Below are 20,215 nucleotides of genomic sequence, written 5' to 3' on the forward strand. Positions count from 1 at the left end.
AAATACTGAAAAGTGCAGAGCATCAACAATGTGAACATTACACACCTACTGTAGGAATAACAGGATATCAGTTACAGTTTGCAAGCTGATACCAAATATAGCTTAAACATTGAAGCTTGGCATGTGAAATCAGCAATCGGTCATTGTAATCCTGGGACTCTGAGGCAAGTTTCCCACCAAATCTAAACATAGCAGTGGTGTGGAATAGTCACAACAAACGTGGTGTATATCCCAAGGCCACTGGTAGCTGCCTACCTCTCTTTCCCCATTGTGTATCGCGGTTTTTCGTCATCGAGAGTAAACCCAGCAGGGTCAAGCAAACAAAGGAGCACCTGGACACAATAGCAGCCTTGTTTGGTGCCACATGACAGCATGACAGGTATTTCAAGGCTCACACTGACAGCAGACTGGAAGAAAGGTCCTTTGGAGTCACTGACATTTGAATAAAATCACAGACTAGCACAAACACAGTCTATCAGTACCAGGAAACAGCCCATGTGAGAAATGTAATTAAAATTAAATCACTCACAACAGATTTCAAGAAAAACTGACTTTTTCAGTGACTCAAATTTTCTGGTCACTCTGTGGAAAAGGTGTGGCATTTTTTTTTTTTGGATTAAAGAACTTTTATCTGCATTTTAGCTACTCTAATATCCTGTTGTATAATACAGAAAGGGGGAAGAGAGTGTGAGAAAGTGTGGGAACATCGCCACTGGGATACGGCTAGCTGTCCACCAAGTCTTTAATGATACAGCTTTTTTAGAAGACATTTTCCTGAGATCCATATAACAATGAAGATGTCCTCATCCATGAAAGTGTCATGTCATCGGTTTCCAGAGGTTGACACTGGAGCAGTAACTGTATCAAGAAGTGATGCATTTTCCAAGCAACAACGAGCTTGTTGGACTGGTGGTAATGATCCAAAATAATTACAGTACTGTGCAAAAGCCACCTCTCATTTCTTTATATTTTCCTAAGGAAGTCGGACTGTCTCGTAAATTCTTAAAATGGTCTTGAGAAAACTTCTTGAGGCTTTCTGAATGTCTTTTAAGTAGTTCTTTGGCTATTGGCTGCTTTTTTAAAATTTTCAGTCCAGTCCATGTATCGGACCATTTTCAGAGGATTTTTTTAAGCCACTTAACGCCGACCTATGAATCATTCAAGTATAAAAAGACATCTAACTCTAGGGATGAACTAGTGTTGAGTCTACACATAATAGACAACTTGGAAAAGAACTGATTTTAAATTGTATCTTTGTTTCGAGCAGCCTGTGGCCAAAAACATCATTTATTCCAATTTTTTCGTTGTTTCTACAAAATCACTAATGATAGCAAAGTTTGACACAAGTCTAAATGAGCATTTCTACACCAACAAGGGGATTTCCAAACACCTATTGACTCAAAACTTGGCATATCTCAGCTTGGTGTGCTGTGTGTCCTTAAAATCTGGGGAAAGCAGACAATTGGAGATAAAAGTCATGTTCTTAAGAAACTGGAAATATCCAGCACAGACCTGACACAGGACCTGAGCGATACATCTGGCCGCTGATCCCAAATGATCCCAAACACACTGCCAGTGGTGTAAAAGCATACCTGGATAAAACACACTCACAATGGAACGCTATCGGTCATGGACTAATCTCCTCACTCCCCGGACCTCTACGTTACTAAAGCAGTGGGATCATCTTGACAGAGAACAGAACAAAAGGCAGCCAACATCCATTAAGAGCTATGGAATGTCCTTTAAGAAACCTGGAAAACTATTCCTGAAGGCTAGTTAAAGAAATGACACAAAACCTTGTCCAAAAGACTCAAGTTTGTGGTGAAGATTAAAGCTGGTCGTACCAAATACCGACTTTCAGGCCCAAAAATAGAACAGTAACTACTCTGTCAGCTGTGTTCCTGTATGTTTGAACCTATTTCAATACATCTCTGCCCCTAGTACCCACTTTCCCAGCAAAATATAAAGAAATGAGGGGTTGCTTGACTTTTGCACAGCACAGTATATTAAATAGATACTGTAGCAAATATAGAAAATAAAGAATAAAAAGTATGAAGATAAAAGTCCACATAACAATAAATATTTCCCCTTTTTTCCCATTTTGGTTGCATGTGAAGCCTTGTGAGATTTTTACGTTTGTAATGCACATTTCATTTACATGAGCTGATACCACATAGCCCCCACGAAAATATTCCTTCATGTTGCGCTTGCAGGGAATCAGTTACTTTAAACTAATTCCACTGATTCTCGGGGCAGCCTTCTTCGGCTGGGATAATTAGAAACATGCCGCTGCACAGAGTAGACAGCAACAAAAGAGGCAGAGGAATAGCACAAGAGAAGGAGGTGGAGGAGAGCAAATGCCATCTCATGTGGCCTGGCCAAGCGGCTTTAAGTAATCACATCTGAAATCAGGAGGAAACACAAAACAGTTGCTAAAGGCAAGAGAGGGGGAGCATCGAGGGCAAGCTGGGAGGGACTCATATGGTCCTAATGTGAATTATCCATCTGTGAATACAGCACACTTCTCCACTCACAACCCCTTTAATCAGCCTTTTTCTTTCACAAATTCTTCTGTATTTTATCGGGCTTAGAAACATACCACAGGAGAACACAGGATATCAAAGCTAGTTGATAGACACATAGTTCCTCACGGTTGTGCTTCACCCATCAGCACATTCACAAGTAGAGAGTATCAGCAGCCTGTACAGCTGGGCTCTGACCCTAAAATGTCCACTTAAGTTCCTTCTGTTTTATTCTAGACAGTGTGGTTGCTGTGCTGGGATCTGTAGCAGAGCACTAAGAAAAGCCTTGTTCTGTGCAGACTTTATGTTGTTTTGAATTATTCAGTTATGCTTTAACACGGCACACGTGATCTGACCCAGTCATATCCAGCTCATCAGCGCATATCATCATCAACGCCACCAAGCTTTTATGTTGTGCTTTTCTTCTATCTTTATTTCTTTCATTATTCTTTTTCCTTTTTGTCTTCATCATTGTTGTATGAGTTTGCATGTGAATGAGAATCATACTGTGACATGCTCTGTGTTGCTGCTAAGGTTATAAAAAGAAAAAGCCCTGTATAAGTGCAAACTGTTTTCCATTTAACATTTTAAGGACATGCTTAGTTTCAGAACAGAAAGGTTTGCATATTGTTTTGAAGCTGAGTAGTTCTCCACTCGTACCCTAATGGTGGGGGAAATAATTATTTGATAGAATAATTATTTCCCCCAGAATACTGAACAAAAATCCTGAAAAAACATATTACATGAAAGTTATAAATTGATTTGCATGTCATTAAGTAAAATAATTGTTTGATCCCCAAGCAAAAACAATGCTTGGAAACTCGAAACTTTAACTACCTCGACAAATTTTCTACAGAATTGAGGTCTGCAGACTGGGCAGGCCACTCCATGGCCTTATTGTGCTTCTTCTTTAGCTGTTGCTTTGCTGCCTTGGTGGCATGTTTTGGGTCATTGTCATGCTGGTGTGCAGGTCTACAATATTGTACCCGGCATCCGTTGACAGCTCATTGGTCTTGCCCATGATGGTGGAGAGGTTGTAATGGGAGAAATTGATTATGTGGACACATAATAAGTTGAGATCAGGATTATTTGATTGCTTGCTTGATTGAGCCTGTGTGTCACATGGGCACATGGCAAATCTTTGGGATCAGATACTTATTTCACTCTATCCATTAAAATAAAACTTCCATAAAAAATAGAGACTGTTCATTTCTTTGGAAGTGGGTGAACTTAGGATTTTTTCCTCAATTGTAACAGCTCAAATTAAGTCCAATGTCTATTGTGGAACTGTGACTGCTAACATTAAATTAAAGCTAACACCAAAAATTCACTGTTACCAAACACAACTGCGAGTAGCATCAGTGACAGCCTTTAATCTGGATAATGTCAATACAATAAAACCATATGTGCACTGGTGCAGAACATATACTTTCTTTTTCTAAATGAGAAATGTCAGCGCAACAAGCAGAACTTCTTAATTTGAAGTAAATGCACCAATGTCCTGGTCTCTTTATTTAAATGTAGTCAGTCCCCCTTCATAAGGTCCTGAAATTACAGATAAAAAAAAGAAAAAGACACTTAACTCTGCTCAGCTGCCAGTCCAAAAAAGGAGATGATCCTCTCTGGGTTCCCACTGACAGGACGAGCTTTGGAGGGCAACACAGAGTGCTGACATGATGACCCATATGGCATACATCTGAAGGCATCATCAAAGCAGGCAGTAGTAGTGTTTAGCAAGTTAACAGTAGCTGGAGGTTCTTATATTCAGGGTGTCCAAGAGTAAAACTCATTTGTAGACCTGAGCGTGCCGAGGTGTATTTGTCGTAGCGACAAAACAAAACACACCTTCCAACTGAATTATCTCCTTTAGAGCGATGCATATTCGAAACCCAGATGGGCTTAAATGCAACCATTCCTGCATCCAAATACAATTATGCACACAAGAAATTTAAAGACAACGTTTTCCTGCAGGTATTAAAAACACTGGTTGGAAGCCTGGGCTATTCCTATATCAAAGTGACGCTTGAGCCAAACATTCGCAGCATCCAGATCCAGCCTGTGTTTTATTTCTTGGGATCACAGCCAACTTTGAGAATGTGCTGACGTTTATTTAGGCTCCTTAATATGCTGAATGTGGACAATTTACTCATTCCTCTCCTGTCTGGCCCTTAGTAAAAAAAGACCTCAATTCAGAGTGCATTTTAGTACAGTAGAGCTCCAGCACAGCACAGCTTACAGTAACTATTCCAAGTAACTCATTAGTCTCTGTACTGACTCCCCAGCCTCTTCCCCTCCTGTCACCAGCTTTGATATGACAGCTCTCTGCAGCCCCGTTGATAATCTGTTGGCCTTTTTGTGCTGAGCCATTCATCCTTAATCTTCCAGGGCAACACTGAGCTTTGCAGCTCTGCTTTAGTTAAAAGTAGGATTGTGCTCTTTTTCTCTCACTCACTCCCTCTCGGCCTGCCTCGCTCTCCGTCTCTCTCGCTTTGCCATCAATGCTTTGTGGCTATTATGATGAATGAGGCATTATCAGAGCACGGAGGTAAAACAGATTAAAGTGACATCTAAAGCAGAAAAATGATCCTCCTCATTTGCAGAGCTTGTTAAGTGATGAGCACAGAAAGGTCACAGGTCAGCTTTGACGTGACCTGAACAAAACCCGTTTGTTGTACAATGCTGGAAGCTGCTCAGTGGGTTCGACTATGATGCAGTGATGTAGACCTCAGGGAAGGTTTGCATGGTTTTCGTGAATTATGATGCAGATGTGCAAACTTGCACATCAGTACGCAATCAGCTCAGATATACACAAGCATGTGCTGCTAGGTTTCCATCCCCGAACCTCATTTTCTTCCTCTTGGCATGTATCACGGGTGGGGAACTCCAGGCCACAAGTGCCGGTGTCCCACAGGTTTTAGATCTTACCCTGGGTCAACACACCTGAATCAAATAATTAGTTCATTACCAGGCCTTTGGAGAACTTCAAGACATGTTGAGGATGTAATTTAGCCATTTAAATCAGCTGTGTTGGATCAAGGACACATCTAAAACCTGCAGGACACCGACCGTTGAGGCCTGGAGTTCCCCCACCCCTGGCATAGAGGATGGTGCACAGATGAATTCATCCCTCAAAACAGAAAACGGGTTCGAAAAAACTTTACAGACTTAGGATTTTGAGATCATGCTAACCCATTAGAGATCCTAAGGATTAAAAAGAAATGTGGAGTTCTGTTAAAAATTTATATGGAGTTCATTCACATACACAAAGTGTGCAAAGATAGCAAAATCATTAAAGATTGAGATGTTGAATGTCAGAGGGAAAGCTGTTGGAAATTTTCAAATCGAAGGAAGCTTTGAGGTACGAGATGTACCAGAGAAGAGAAGTCGCTTACAGGAAGGAATGTGTTGAAAGGTCGCGTGGTGGGCCCCGTCAGATTATACACTCCACTCTGTTTCTACAGCTGTGGCGGCCATTGTTAAGTTAAAGCATTTTTCTCTCTCTTTCTCTCCTGCTTGTTAATGTTAATAGAGATATAAACAACAGCGATATGATTGCAACTTTCCTCCTTTTACTTGCTAATCTGTCACCTTTTATTGCTGGTTTTGTTTCAAAGTTCTATCCAAAGACTTACATTGTTTCTGCCTACATTATTCAATCATCTGGGAGTGAAACTTCTGCTGAATTACAACAGGGGCAGCCTCCGTGTCCACGATGCATGTGTCACATTACACAACTTAAAATCAGAAGTGATGGATGGCTCGGCCGCTGTGCACACAATGAAAGCTACTAATAGTGGAGGTCTGCCACAGAGCGGTCCCAAAGTCATCTGAGCACAGCTGTCAAATTTGAAGGGTGCTTTATTACTGTTGGCCATTAAGCGCGAGCTGCCGTTACTTGTCAGCGGTATCGCTAAGCTCATCACGCAGAGTGAATGAATACGGTGGCTAATAATAGTTTATGACACGCAAACCATTCTTATCTGTGTCTTCTTCTTTAAATGCTGTCATAACAAGGGGGCACAACGGCAGAGTGCGAGCGTACGCAAGTGCTGTTTTAATGAGAGCTGTCAGTGACAAGGTAATAACTTTTATAAATAACTCCACAGAATCTGCACATAATCAGCAGGTTTGTGTTACATGTGTGAAACTGGACGTGTTTTAGAACTTATAATGCACGGTTGCAAAATGACAAACGTGAGAATGGCTGTCTGACTGCGTAGGTATACCGAAACAATGACTGTGATGCCACCAATGGTTTGTGGCTCCTTCGTGTTTGCGAGCGAGTGAAAGGCAGAGAGAACGTGGCAGTCAAATAGAGAGAGGCTGCAAAAGCTAAGGAAGAAGATGTTGACATATACAGAGTGATGGATGTGTGTAAAGGGAATAGGAAACTTTGGGCCCGTGGCACTGTGTCTGCCTCTGTCGATCTGATTTGGGTGACACTGTATGACAGGAAGCTGGCAGAGGAGCTGGCTGAGCCCCACGGAGGTCACATTAGAAGTTACTGGCACATATACACATGCAGACACAAACGTGCATACATAAACCCAGTCACCACCACTTAAACTTCTTTTAACCCCTTAGCATCCTCCTTCTTACTGGACTTCAGGCAGACATGATCTCAGAGTTAACCCTGACTTCATGAATAGAACTTCCATGAACCAACCCTACTCCATTTTCCTGGAGGCCAACGGGCCAACCAATACCAACCAACCTACTGTGGCAGGTCAGGGATGTTTCCAAAGTGTTTCTTTGTACATCAGCTGCTTTTCCCTCATGTTCGGTTCAGTCATTGTACCTGACCCTTTCCAGGGAAACGTTTTTTTGTTTGTTTGTTAAGCCATTTAACATTGGGCTAAAGGGTTGAACCAGTGTTTTCGTAGTGTGTTCTTAAAAAAACTGAAGAAGACGGTCAAATGGAAGACAAAAGAAGAAGTGCTATCCTCTATCCTCTCCTATTCTAAGTTCATCAGCACCACTAAAAGTATAACCGTGTCTCTCAGGAAAAGGACAAACTTTGTTTCTTGTACTACATAATAGCTTACCTCTGGTTAATGCATTTTTTATGGCATAGTTAGCAATGCAATGTTAGGGCTGTTTAGTTTAATGGTGCACTGTGGATGAATGAAGGTGTTTATAATTTATGACACTTGGGCCCTGTGTCATGTTTTAAGTACTTTTTCCATATTAATGTTTGTTGTTCATCACTTGCTTGCAAAGAGAATTTCCCCTGGAAACGGACCTGCACTGAACGGAACAAATATTAATCGTGCATTTCATGTATGAGCAGCTAATAATAGATGAAGATGAGGGAAAGCTACAGTTTGAGCTATATAAGTGCATTTACTATTTCCCCGTCCCATCCAGGCCACTAGTTTTCTCTCTCTTTTTTTTTTTATCTGCTGGGACTAAGAGTGCTTTACTGTTATTTTTAGGTTGGAAAAAAAAAGTTCATCTGCCGCTCCCAAGGTGAGAAGCCCGGCACATGTGATTCCATTAGGCAGTCTATCTATATATGTCCATCTCCATTATTATTTTTAAGCATCTCTCAGATTCTTAGATGTGGATCAACAAGTATTTGTGTTTAACAAAAACAGTAGCTAGGGATACAACTAAGTATGTAAATAGTACCGTCTCAGGCGTAAAGAGATTGCATAAGCAGAGAGGGGAGGTTTCAGCCAAACATTAAAACATGGTTTGACACCTGTCTAACCTGAAATACAAGAATTCCAGACGTATGTGTGATCACAGGGTTAACCTCTGACTCACTATGTTAGGAAATCAGCATTTCAGTCAGATTCATTATATCAAAGCTCGATGGATACTGCACATTCTATAATTTTACCAGGAAGCGCACTTTAATTTAATTTGAACCGACTGAAATAAACAAACTGACACCAGGCTCTAATTTAGGGAAAGCCAAAAACCTCTTTCTCCCTACAGCAGCACGCATGCGCTCTTTAAAGCGCTGCGTTCAAATACCCTTTTTGGAGTCTGACATTCAGTACTCGAAGTTATTTTGACAGCACTTCAACTCACCGTGACCATGTTGATACTGTAAATACTAATGTTGTAAATCACGCAGAGAGGTCTTTAAAGAAAACACGTGAAGGGTCATTTTTTTCAGTTTGTGCCCGATGATAAATTATTTAAGTCGCGTACTTGAGTCCACAGTGAAGTGTCAATTTAGGCGCTACGTTTGGTTACAGTCGTGATTTAAAGGTGTCGAACATTATTACCACAGAGCATTACACACACTGTACCATATTTTTTATAAGTTCCATCATAATTACATATAACTTAAATGTAAATTTCAAACTACAACCAAGCTGAAACACTGGGAAATGACCTGTAGTATCTGTGGCTTGTGGACGAGTGAAGAGTTCGCACAGGTTATTCACGTGACCTCTTCGTGAACGCATAAAAATCCGACAGCACCTGAACGCAGCACGGACAGCAACACATCCCCAGCACCAGAGTGGGAATGATTTTCAGCTCCACGCACCAGAGCGACGTACCTGGTTAAAGGAGTTCTGGACGCAGTCGACTGTGGATAAAGTGGGGTCTGCGGATACGGGCAGAGGAGGAGTGAAGTCTCTTTTAGCAGGAAGAGAGGAAGGAAAACCTTTAAAAGTGAGTTTTGAAAACAACCGAGAGGATTTAAGAAGTGGACGCGAGCCGTGAGTGGGAGCGTGGCAGATGTAGGGTGACAACAGTAAAGGAGGATTAAACCGGAGGGGATGTTAAGAAAAGTGATGAGAATAACCGCACAGTAAGGAGTGATTTCAGCGCAGGCAGGAATGGCTTGATTCGGGACCTGTACTGTCAGAGGCGCTCATGTTTCTGTGGGAGAGAAAGAAAGTTTTCTGCGCGTCCCTCGGATACAAATCTACTTTTTAACGAGCAGGAGAGAGACAGGGACTGCTGTGACTGTGTTCCCCCCCCCAACCCCGGTGGCAGAGTCCGGCCGGTTTGGCGTCGGCTCGTTAACTGTTCGCAATGTCCAAACCCGCGCTGAAGAAGAACCACTGGACCTCCAGGGTGAACGAGGTCTCCGTGTCCAAAGATGCCCGCGGTGAGCTCAACGTGCCGCTGCGTGGCGGCGCGGAGAACGGAGAGTTCGCCTACATTGGACCGCTGAACCACAATGCGGTGGTGTACAAAAGTGGGAAACTGGGTGAAGGGGAGCTGCTGCTCGAAGTGGAGAATCTCTCGATTTCGGGATTACCCCTGTACGACATATACACCGTGCTAAAGAACTGCAAAGGACCCGCCAGGTTTAAAACTGTCAGGCAAGGTAAGACAAAAGGTGAGGCTGCAAAACTTCTGCGCTTTTATTGGTGTGCGTTTAACGGGTTTTGTCCCAAGTTTGATTTCTTGCTTTCTTTTTTTAAACAGCTTCATCTAAATGGAAACTTTTGATTCATTGAGGTTAATTTTCAGTTGAAATAAACCCATAGAACTTTACAATGAATACTAAAACTTGAGGAAGTTGTGACATTTAATAGCTGGGGAACCGTTTAATGTCACATTTAATTGGCAGATTTGTGAATGGCTTTTTCTTTTTTTAAGTTGAAGTAGCCGGGCCTGGTTTTCTCCCCAACAGGGAATGCCACCTGTCTGGTTCAGGGACATGGAAACCCCACAGGCTTCACACACGTTGTTTATTCAGCTTTCCTTTGTGTGTTCTCACTTTCCCAGCTGTTGAGGAAGCACAAATGGTGAAGAAAGTCCAAAATATTGCGTACATTCCAACCTACTGGAGAATTACATCCAGCACTAGGAGCAGTAATGCTTAGAGGTGCTACTTTAAATTCATTTAGGCCTTCTTAAGATGTCTGTTTCCTATACTTTACCTGATGACTTCTCAAACAGGCTCGACAGGGAGCACTTCTTTTAACACCTAACAGGAAAGGGAACATCAGGCACCTTACAAAAATGCGAGCATCCGGCCAGTGTGGCTGCTCTAGCCTTCGGTTTATGGTCATCTTGACTCAGCGGGGCTGGGAGGTTTGACACTGAGCCGCTCTGACAGGCTCCCAGCGTGGCAACGCAAACCGCTGAAGGGATGCTCGGAAGTCAGCCCGGGACACGCAGAGACTTCTTTTAGACATGGACAAAAGAGCAACAACTCTTTTCAAGGGCGACCTTACATGTAGATAACCTGTGAAGGCCGCCGGCCGTGCTGGTGGGTCTGCTCTGAGGTTGCTTTGGTAAATGTGTAGCTTTTCTCATTTATTTCAGGACAGTCCTCCGATCATCATCGTGCACTGTTCTTAAGGTGTGGTGCTCTGTTGTTGCGCAACATCTTTTATTATAAAGGAAACCTGGTACTGAATATCTGAACATCCTCTTAGAGACGAGGAGCAGAGGGCTTATTTTAACAATGCTAAAGGCCACTGCTACCTCTGGGTGCTCAGATTTATTTACAATAGCGTGCTCCGAGAGCAGATTTTCATTTTAAACAAATGCTGCTCAATCATATTCCACCGATTAGTTCCTCACTTCAGACTGAGGTTTGGCTATCAAGTCAAATTAACTGTGAGTGGTAATGTTTGAATTGAAACTTTCAAGCTTTGGTCTTTAAATTTAGAAACGTGTCTTTGGAATTTTGCATCTTTATTGTGGCACAGATGATGTACTTTATTTATTTATTTATTTATTTATTTAGGCAGGGATGTCAAACTGATATTATGTTGTGGACCACAGAAAGCCTGTTTTTGAGCTCACATGGGCCAGACCAGTGAAAGTGTCCTCTTTGCCACTATACAGAAGTTTAACTACACATTTAAAGAAGTGCTATTTCAACAGTGTGGCCACGGGGGAGGTCTTTGTTAATATGTAAAGCTGTAAAACTAAATAAAGTCAATTAAAACTCCAAAAGTTCCCTTTCCAAAGCCATCCAATGAGTGTTTGCTGGCCCAATTCTGGCTCCTGGACCATATTTTTGACACTCCAGATTTTAAGGTCTTGTTTTCACTTACCAGCTAAATTATACCTGTGTTCAGGTTGGAGGTGGGTGGGTAGCTTTGCCGGTGACTCCAAAACATCACAGAATTCTGTTGGCTTGACTTCACAGCAGCCATTTTATGCTGTTGAGTGTTATTTATATAATTTACAATGTCTCTGTTCAAATAAAGTTTTTATAGTTCACGCCCATGTTTTCCCTTCTGTGTCGTGTCCAAATGACTCGTTTAAGAAGGAACAATAATACAAGAACAGCGAGAGAAGAAGAAGTCGTCGATCATTCTCAGTCTGTGTATTCTCACACAGTCTAAAGTGGGGTCGAAAGGTAAAATATGGCAGCTCATGTGCTGACTAACACCCCGATTTCTTTTTTGTGGTGAAATTCTAGGCCTGACTGTCTCGCAGCGTGACTGCTGCTTGAACCCAGTAACCAACTAGATAGAAATAAGCCATGAAATCACATGCCGATTAATGCCAACAGTGGCGCTGCTGTGAAGAAGCAAAAACAAACTGAAATGGATTGTCAAACGCGCGTAAACAAAATGTTTGGGATTCCAGCAAAGAAGCAAATCTAGTCGAGCTGTAGCAGCAGAAGCCTCGCTACCATGCGTCGCCCTGCTGAGGGCGTGGAATAGAAAGGAAAAGTGAAGGAACTGATGCGATTGGTGCCCTTGTGTTTTCAGTCGTTTGTCTGTGGAGTCTTAGGCTTTAAGATCTTTCCTTCCTGTAAACAGGAAGTAACTGGTCAATTTTTTTTAATCACTTTCTAGGGAATCACCTGCACAAGTCCAGACCCGTTCTCTCTAGTTTGTAATGATTTATTAGGATAGGAAGGAGATTCTGTTCTCACTTTGGGCTAATCAGAACCCCCATCCCTTTTTCATTTTCTTCATTCATCTGGGAATGTCGGGTGTCACTGCTGTACAACGTCACATGATCAGACTCCATTTCAAGTTTTTAATAATTCACGCTGTCAGGGAATTTCCCCTCCCTAATCAGCCTTAATTGAGAAAATATGCTTGGCAACAAGGGCCATCTGTAAAATCTAAGTCACCTAATTTTACCCGGAGCTTGTGCCATTTTCTCACTTTAATCAAGCGAGATGTGAGGAGAGGTACTGCTTCGTTGTCTTGGCTCGCTGATACACACTCAGACTTTCATGTTGACTGCCAGCTCTATAAAGAGGAGGGGGGAGGGTTTCCAATACTGAATACTGTGTTGTCTGGACTTTCTATAGACCTGTGAGCATGCAAGGGCATTTCTAATCTGAGCTGATAAGGAGCTGCAACCAGCTCCACTGCTGAGTTTTTTTATGTTATGTTTGTTTTGGGTATCGGTGAGAAAGCAACACACACACTGCAGGAGACACACCCTTAGAACCACTGCTGAGGCCAAACCATCAGATGTCCACTTCAGTGTATACTGAAGCTGTGGGAGAATAACTGGATTATGTAATTAGGGACTATTATAAACATGGACATGCACTCTTAACTCTTCACCCTTTCGAAACAAGCAGCTGATGACTCTGTCACAATGTAGTTTAATGCTCTCACACACACACACACACACACACACACACACACACACACACACACACACACACACACACACACACACACACACACACAGATGTACTGCAGAGACAGAGTGCTGTGTTTGAAAGAAAGCATGCACATTATAAAAAAAACTTCACCAGCTGATCAACCCTGGAACTTCTTTATGGCTAATCTTCCTAAGAAGATGACTGTCTGCTCCACATATGTAAACAAACTATGGATGATACACACATGCTTATAGGAACAGACAATCACATCAGAGAGGCTTTGAGATGGGACCAGATTAATGTCGTGCCCGCGCTGGTGTTAGTACTTAAGCTGGACGCTTTAACGATACTGTATATGATCTACAGTCGGGATTGTATTTAGGCTTAAAGTTGAGGGTGGATGAAGTGTATACTGATAATAGTAATTGTATTATGCTAGGAAGTGTAGCCAGTGACGATTCTCAGAAGTGTTTGTAATGCAAGTGACTGTTAATGTTTGTTTTCTGGACATGACCAATGGCACAGTGGCCCAGAGTTCACGGGTTTCCCCAGGCAGGAGTTATGGTGTGTGTTCCTTTTAGTCGGCACAATCACACACACACGAAATAAGATTGGATTCCTCTTCACCAGCCATTTTGCTACCTGACTAATCAGGAAACTCCAGTCTTACAGCTTCTCAGCAGTGTATTTCTTTCCAAACTTCATTATATCACAGAGCTGCCCGTGATGGACGAGGCCTTACCAGCTATAAATTCCTGGAAGCAGAAAATATTCCATCCCATTCGTATGGAGGCGCGAGCTGTTAACTACGACTCTCGTGCTCAAATTTACAACACTGTGTCACTGCATTAACTCCAGACTCCCTGTGTGTGTGTGTGTGCGCGCGTGTGTGTGTGTGTGTGTGTGTGTGTGTGTGTGTGTGCACGCACAAGCATTTCTGGCAGGGATCGCATATGGAAGTGTTTATTTCCTCTCTCTCAGCAGGGTGTTGAACAACCCTCTTTGCCCACACCCGTTTTCTACTTTTGTATTCTCTGCTGATGGCTTGGAGCGACTTTATTTCCTCCCTTATAGTGTGCCGTAGGGAATTTCAGCGTTAATTTCAGGGTCTTTGTATTTGCTCAAATGTGTGTGCAGGTGAGGGCGAAAAGGAGACTATGAGAGGAGTTGTGTGTGTGTGTGTGTGTGTGCAGTGTAAGCATCTTGCACACTTTGAGTTTGCTCAGCTTGATCTCTACATTTAGACGCACTGGAGGAACACTCCCTCACCAGCTAAATAGACCATGAAATGCTGTCTCACTTAAGCAGCGCTTTTTATAATCCCACTAAGAGGAGCACGTATGTATGCATGTGCCATATTCTCTCTTGTTTGCATTGTAGTCTGTTGTATTGACAATGAATGGGCATTGGTCACACTTGGCATTTGCAGTTACACAGCCTGTCAGGAAAAGAGAAAGGGCAACTAATTAATGGTAGTTCAGCAGGGTGGGAGAGGAAGTTGTCTTTGAAGACCGCCCTGATCCATCCTTCTCAAATGTACAGTAGAGATGGGGGAAATGTTTCCGAAACTTTTAAACAAAGGTGATGTCGGGAGCGTTGGGTCTTTTAAGCTTTAGTTGACTGCCTTATCACGTGTCCTCTGCACAGGAAATGGAAACCTTTAGGCAGAGTTGTGACTTTTGTAGCTATTATTTAGGAAGTAGGTGAAGAGCTCACCCACTTCCTCCAGGATACTAGTCTAACTCCAAACCAGTTCTAACAAACCAATTAACTTGCTCTTTTTTCAGTGGTTTCTGCTTGACAGTTTGTAACAGAGTCATTTGTCAAACCATGAAATAATGAGCTGCTCATGAGTTTCATACACACTGAAGGGGAAAACCACAGGCTTAATATTGTGCTGCTTTGGTTCAGTGAAGTAACTCTTGACCTAGTCAAAGTGTGGGATGAGTTGACAAATCTGCCCAAAAGCTCTTTACCAATTCTCCCAATACCTGGTTAACATAATCCATCATCAGAGTAGGTGAACATCTTCATAAAATGCTTTCTTCGTGGAGTGTACAGGGTAGAGCCTGACCCATATATGACTTTTAAGAATGACACCGATATTTTGGTGATTTTAAAAATCTGATATATGAGGTGATTTTTTTTTTATTATTTTTTTTGGCTTTCTGTCAGAGACATGAAGCACAAACAGTTTTTCTAACATATGTCATCATTATGTATATTTATTTATGAGTTATTAAAAATATTACAACAATGCAGTTTAAAGATAGTTTTTCAGTTTTATTGTCACAACACGTTGTTTATTTACACTTGTGATGTGTTGCCAATAGGGACGTTGCTGAGCGCCTACAGGTAGACAAACTATACAACATCAACACTCATAACTTGCTTGATGGGTGTTTCTCTTCTTTACCTTTTTACAAAAAAGTCACATATTGGTGGTTGTAAAGGGTGATACTAATACTCTGATTCTGCTATTATATCAATATGGTTCAAGCTGAGTGTTTAAATTTGTATTTTTTATTTGTATTTTTTTTTAAATTGCAGATTTTTAGTGTCTGGACTGATGGGTGAAAACATCTGTAAATTTAAGACTGCTTGGCCTTACAGAATCTGCCTTTTTACTAGAGTGCGACCAGTACTAGATTTTAAAGAAAAAAAAAAAAAGATCATGTTGATAAATGGGTCCGTTAAATTTGTTTGTAACAATGAATCATCTAAGCTAGTTGACTCTGCTCAGCTGTCATGCTACTCTGCACGTGCTGCATACAGTCGGGGGTATTGCATTGTAAACTATGGCAATTTGGTTTGTGACCTGTGTGACGGCATCATGTGTCTTTCTTTTTCTGCACCATGTTCCATTAAATAAGACGTTTTATTACGGTTGCATAAATGAAGCATATGTGTATTCATGCATGTATGTATGTATGCATGTGCTTATGTACGCACGTACACACACGTGTGTGTGTGTGTGTGTGTGTGTGTGTGTGTGTGTGTGTGTGTGTGTGTGTATATCTGTATATATATATTTATGTATATTATCTAAACTTTGTACCGAGATGCCAACTTTGTCACATCAGTTCTGTTTCTTTTGTTGTTGTTGTTTGTGTCAGGAATTCGATGAAATGCGAACGTGTGTGTGCGTGTGTGTGTCTGTTTGCATCCCCATCTGTGTGTTTGTGTGCGACATTGGCTGACATGGCCAAGTATTTCTGTCAGCTCTGCTGCTGTAAAGCTCAGATGAGATGTGGTTATGCCTCCAGCTGGCGTAACTAGGAAGCGAAATGACGAGATCGGTCGTGGCTGTGAGCATTATTAATATGGTTGAGACTAGTCCTAGAAGCAAGTTGATGTGCCCACAAAAAATGCAGGGTGACTCTTGAAAAGTTGGTTTTATAACTTGTTTTAAATCAACAGAAGAGACTGTATGATTTTACGTTGGGGCTCTGTAACTTTTCTTTCTCACGTTAAACTTCTTGAGATACTTAAGGAGTTAATTATTGTCATTAAAGCGAATCAGCTTGTTATCGTTGTAGTTGTGGTTGCATCGAGAATGTCTGTCCTTTACCTCTCAGCCTCCTGTAAAGGTCCTTTCCCTCCCCAACCTGTTTCCTCTTTTCTTTACCTTTAATTACACTATGGTTGAAGCTGTGGGGTCCGTTTACACAAATCCCATTAAAGTCAAGTCTTTGGGAAGCTTACTCACGCACATTCACATGCACACGTAGACAAAAGAAGGGGGTATAAACAGTTTAAGGAACGGTCCAGCCCTGATTAAGGGGATTTAGACTTGAGTCTGTCTGTTTGGCCACGGCTGTGAGCACGCATCCATGCTCACAGCCCTAAAGTCTTAGTGTTCCTGAACTAGGACTTACATGACACACAACACTTCTCAAAGCTGCTGCCTTTTTGGTCATCTTACCTGCCTCCATTCCCTTCCTTTGCTCTCTTTATCTTTTCCTTCTCAAGCCTTAATTTCTTCTCCCTCCCTACTTATTGTCATCTGAACGTGAGAATAGTGGGGCTTAATAATGAGCAGACCGTTATGACAGACATCCCCTCCCCAAGCCTAACCCTTTTTTTAAAAACTTCCTTTTTTTTTTTCTGTAGAAGTATCCTAATGAAAAGAGAAGTTGAACGGGCCATTTTTCAGTAGTTGCAGATGGTAGCATATGGAAAAGCATTCAGGAGTGTCTCATGTGGCTAGAAGTCACTGGGATGTGAGAATGTGATGGATCGTGGCAAAAAAGACGAAGATTTAATTCAGTGGTTTATAGCTGGAGAAGGTTGTCTTAGCAGCCGACTTGGCTTTTGTCTTGAGCTAACAAAACCGACCTGAAAGCATCTAAAGCTCACTAACTCATACCTAATGTCTTGAATGTGAAGAATAATGCAGTGAGTTTGAAATTTCTTTTAAACAAGCAACCTTTTGTCAAGAAAACTACCTAATAACATGTGCTTTCGCAACCCAAAAACCATTATTACATCCCGCTGTTTTCCTTTGAACATTCAGAGTTAAGAAGATGCAGACAGTCCCATCTGAAATTGTGACCGTAACAGGTGCTGAAGCAGCCTTGATTAGAAAAGCATGTGGCTCCTACAATTAGCTGGAAACTTTCAAGACGCCAAGTGGATTTGATAATTTTTATTATGGTGGGGTAGCTCTGATGTTCAGCAATAACCAGCAGCAAACTTCCTGAGCAGCTAGCAGCCAAGTGACGCCGTCCTCTATCACAACTATCTGCTTTCTTCTGGTTGGATTGTGTGATTGCATCGGCTGTGCTTGTGTATCCCCCTAAAGCAGTGCATTCATGGCATGACTCAGTCACTTCAGAAGCAAGTGAAACTCAAGTTTCTGGTATTTTTAATGCCCTTACAGCATTACACATGCTGGGTGATTGCATTTAATCACAATTCAAAATGTATGTTTTACCTTTAACATTTGAACACGTATATTTTCACAATGTCTTTCTCCTCTTCCACCACTGGTCTCTTTTCTCCTTGTTCATTTCCACCTCATCCTCTTCCTCCCCACCTCAGGCTTATTCTTCTGAGTTGAAGTCGGTGCTCTAACACAGCGGTCCCCAACCCCCAGGCCACATTTGGTACCGGGCCGTGAGAGTTGAGGCTCAGGTGTGAAATTGATGGTTTTCAGGGTTTTTATCGTTTTTTATTGTTTTTTGTTTTTTTTATTGTTGACTCTGTTTCCCTGGGTCTTTTCCTGTGTGTTATGAATAAATCTTCTTTTTTTGGTACAGGTACTCATTTTATTTTGTTGTATTTATCTGCAACACCTTAAAGGCTGGTCCATGAAAATATTGTCGGACATAAACCGGTCCGTGGCACAAAAAAGTTTGGGGACCGCTGCTCTAACACAATAAAACATGCTTATTAGGGGTGCAACGATACACAAAATTCACGGTTCGGTTCGATACTTTGGTGTCACGGTTCGATATTTTTTCGATATAAAAAAAAATGTTCATGCCTTTTTAATTTGTCATTTATTAAATTTTCACGGCACATTCCGCACCACATCTCTGTGCGTTCATCATTTGTTTGAAGCCAGCTCACCTCCTGCAACTACTTTTCCGAGAATACGTGCTTCTTTTGTGGTTCGGACTCCTGACATTTCTTTGGAGGTGGAGGAACATCACAGTAATTGCTTAAAGGAGTTTGCTTCTTCGACATCTTTAAGAGTTCTAAACAAATGTCTGTCCTCCTCCAGAAAATCTTATGTACACAAACACGCGTTGCAACTTATCTTGTGTGCGTTTTTTATTTTGACAGCGAATGCGCACCTGCGGACCACTTATGTGCAGCCCTGGTTATTTAGCTCGTCATATTGCAGCCACAGAAATTCTTTTGTCCGTGAAACCATAAAGCTGCACTTTCTTTTTGCCTTATAGTCTGATTTGTCATAACTTCTCCGTTTTGTGGTAAGCTTTTCTTTGGCTGTCACTTCTTCACCCTGACCTGTCTTATTTGGCTCAGCAGAACTAAAATATAAATCCTGCTGCTTTTACACACGCACTCACATAACGCTCAGCGATTCTCTGCACGATCAACCTCTCACATGTTTAAGCTGTGGGAGATTTCACTTGTCATGTTTGCATAGTAAGCTAACGATTAATAAGACGATGTCAGAGGAATTGGTGCACAAATTATCATCACTCACAGATCAGTGCTGTCGCTCTCTATACACAGTTCGCGCGATTGCAAAGTGAAAGCAAAAAACAAGGGCAAATTCAAACGCGACTTCAATATGTCACATATTGACAGTGGCTCACCGATGCCAATGACATAATTACCCAGCTACATTTCTGAAAGAATGCAAAAGCATTGACATATATTTTCCTTCCTACAATAGCCCAACGGGCAGGGCAGAGATAGATTCTGGTAGCCCGACTGGAAAAATCGCTAGCTCCAGGATGTCGGGCTAGCGATATTGCAAGCCCTGTATCTGATTGAGGAATCACTCATCTTTGGAAAAGAGAGTTTATTACAGAGAAATGTCTCTTTCCCAAATAAAAGCTATACTATCCGCTTCTTCTGGGCTATATTCTCAGCAGCATATAAAACATATCAGGTCCCCATAAGGAGACTCATGTGCTAACGGCTGTCTAAATGACTCAGGTAAAGTTTGTAGCATGCATGCTTGTTGGTTTTTGTCTGCTTCCACTTGTCTTTGCACTAGGATGATGTCGGCGTAAATGTGCAGTCATATTCGTTGTGTTCCCACTAGTGCTGTCAGCGTAAATCTCGTTGAAATGACGTTAACGCCACAACACGGCAAATCTCCGTTAACGAGCTACCGCAGATCGCCCCGTGCGTGGGGCTGGACGGCCAACACGTTAACGAGCTAACTGCGCTAACACACTAGCTCCCACCCATGTAATTGAGCATTGCATGGCACATCCAACATACTGTTTTACTTTAGTCCATGACTGCTTACCTTCAGGGTCATACGTCACATGAAAACCAAAATAATTCCAAACGCCAGATCTGAATGAGGGTGGGGGAGGTTCAATTTGCCATGTTGCAAGGAGAGCTTAACTTCTGTCTCGCTAGCTTGCCCTGCACTCAGTGAATCTGCGTTCGACTACTCCGTCTATGCTGCACTGTCGAGCGCAGATCCACTGAGCGCTCAACACAGACAGCATCGTCAGAAGGAAAGTTGATA

The 20,215-nt window shown here is 42.0% G+C and overlaps 1 protein-coding gene across 11 annotated transcripts in view; it reads left to right on the forward strand.

Annotated features, from left to right (window-relative positions):
* The first annotated feature begins 8,984 nt into the window (after positions 1–8,984).
* The window catches only part of magi1b (membrane associated guanylate kinase, WW and PDZ domain containing 1b), a 136,577-nt gene continuing 125,346 nt past the window's right edge, over positions 8,985–20,215 (forward strand). For all 11 annotated transcript variants that reach the window (XM_086291672.1, XM_086291674.1, XM_086291675.1 and 8 more), the window contains exon 1: positions 8,985–9,819. In XM_086291672.1, the coding sequence (XP_086147798.1) occupies positions 9,522–9,819 (298 nt within the window). In that variant the 5' untranslated portion in view covers positions 8,985–9,521. The remainder of the gene's footprint in view (positions 9,820–20,215) is intronic.

Source organism: Aulonocara sp. 'chitande type north' Nkhata Bay, linkage group LG5 (genome assembly GCF_057382095.1).
Source record: "Aulonocara sp. 'chitande type north' Nkhata Bay isolate Kocher_YH1m ecotype deep benthic linkage group LG5, A_spYH_male_GT1.1, whole genome shotgun sequence".
Classification (NCBI taxonomy): Eukaryota; Metazoa; Chordata; class Actinopteri; order Cichliformes; family Cichlidae; genus Aulonocara; species Aulonocara sp. 'chitande type north' Nkhata Bay.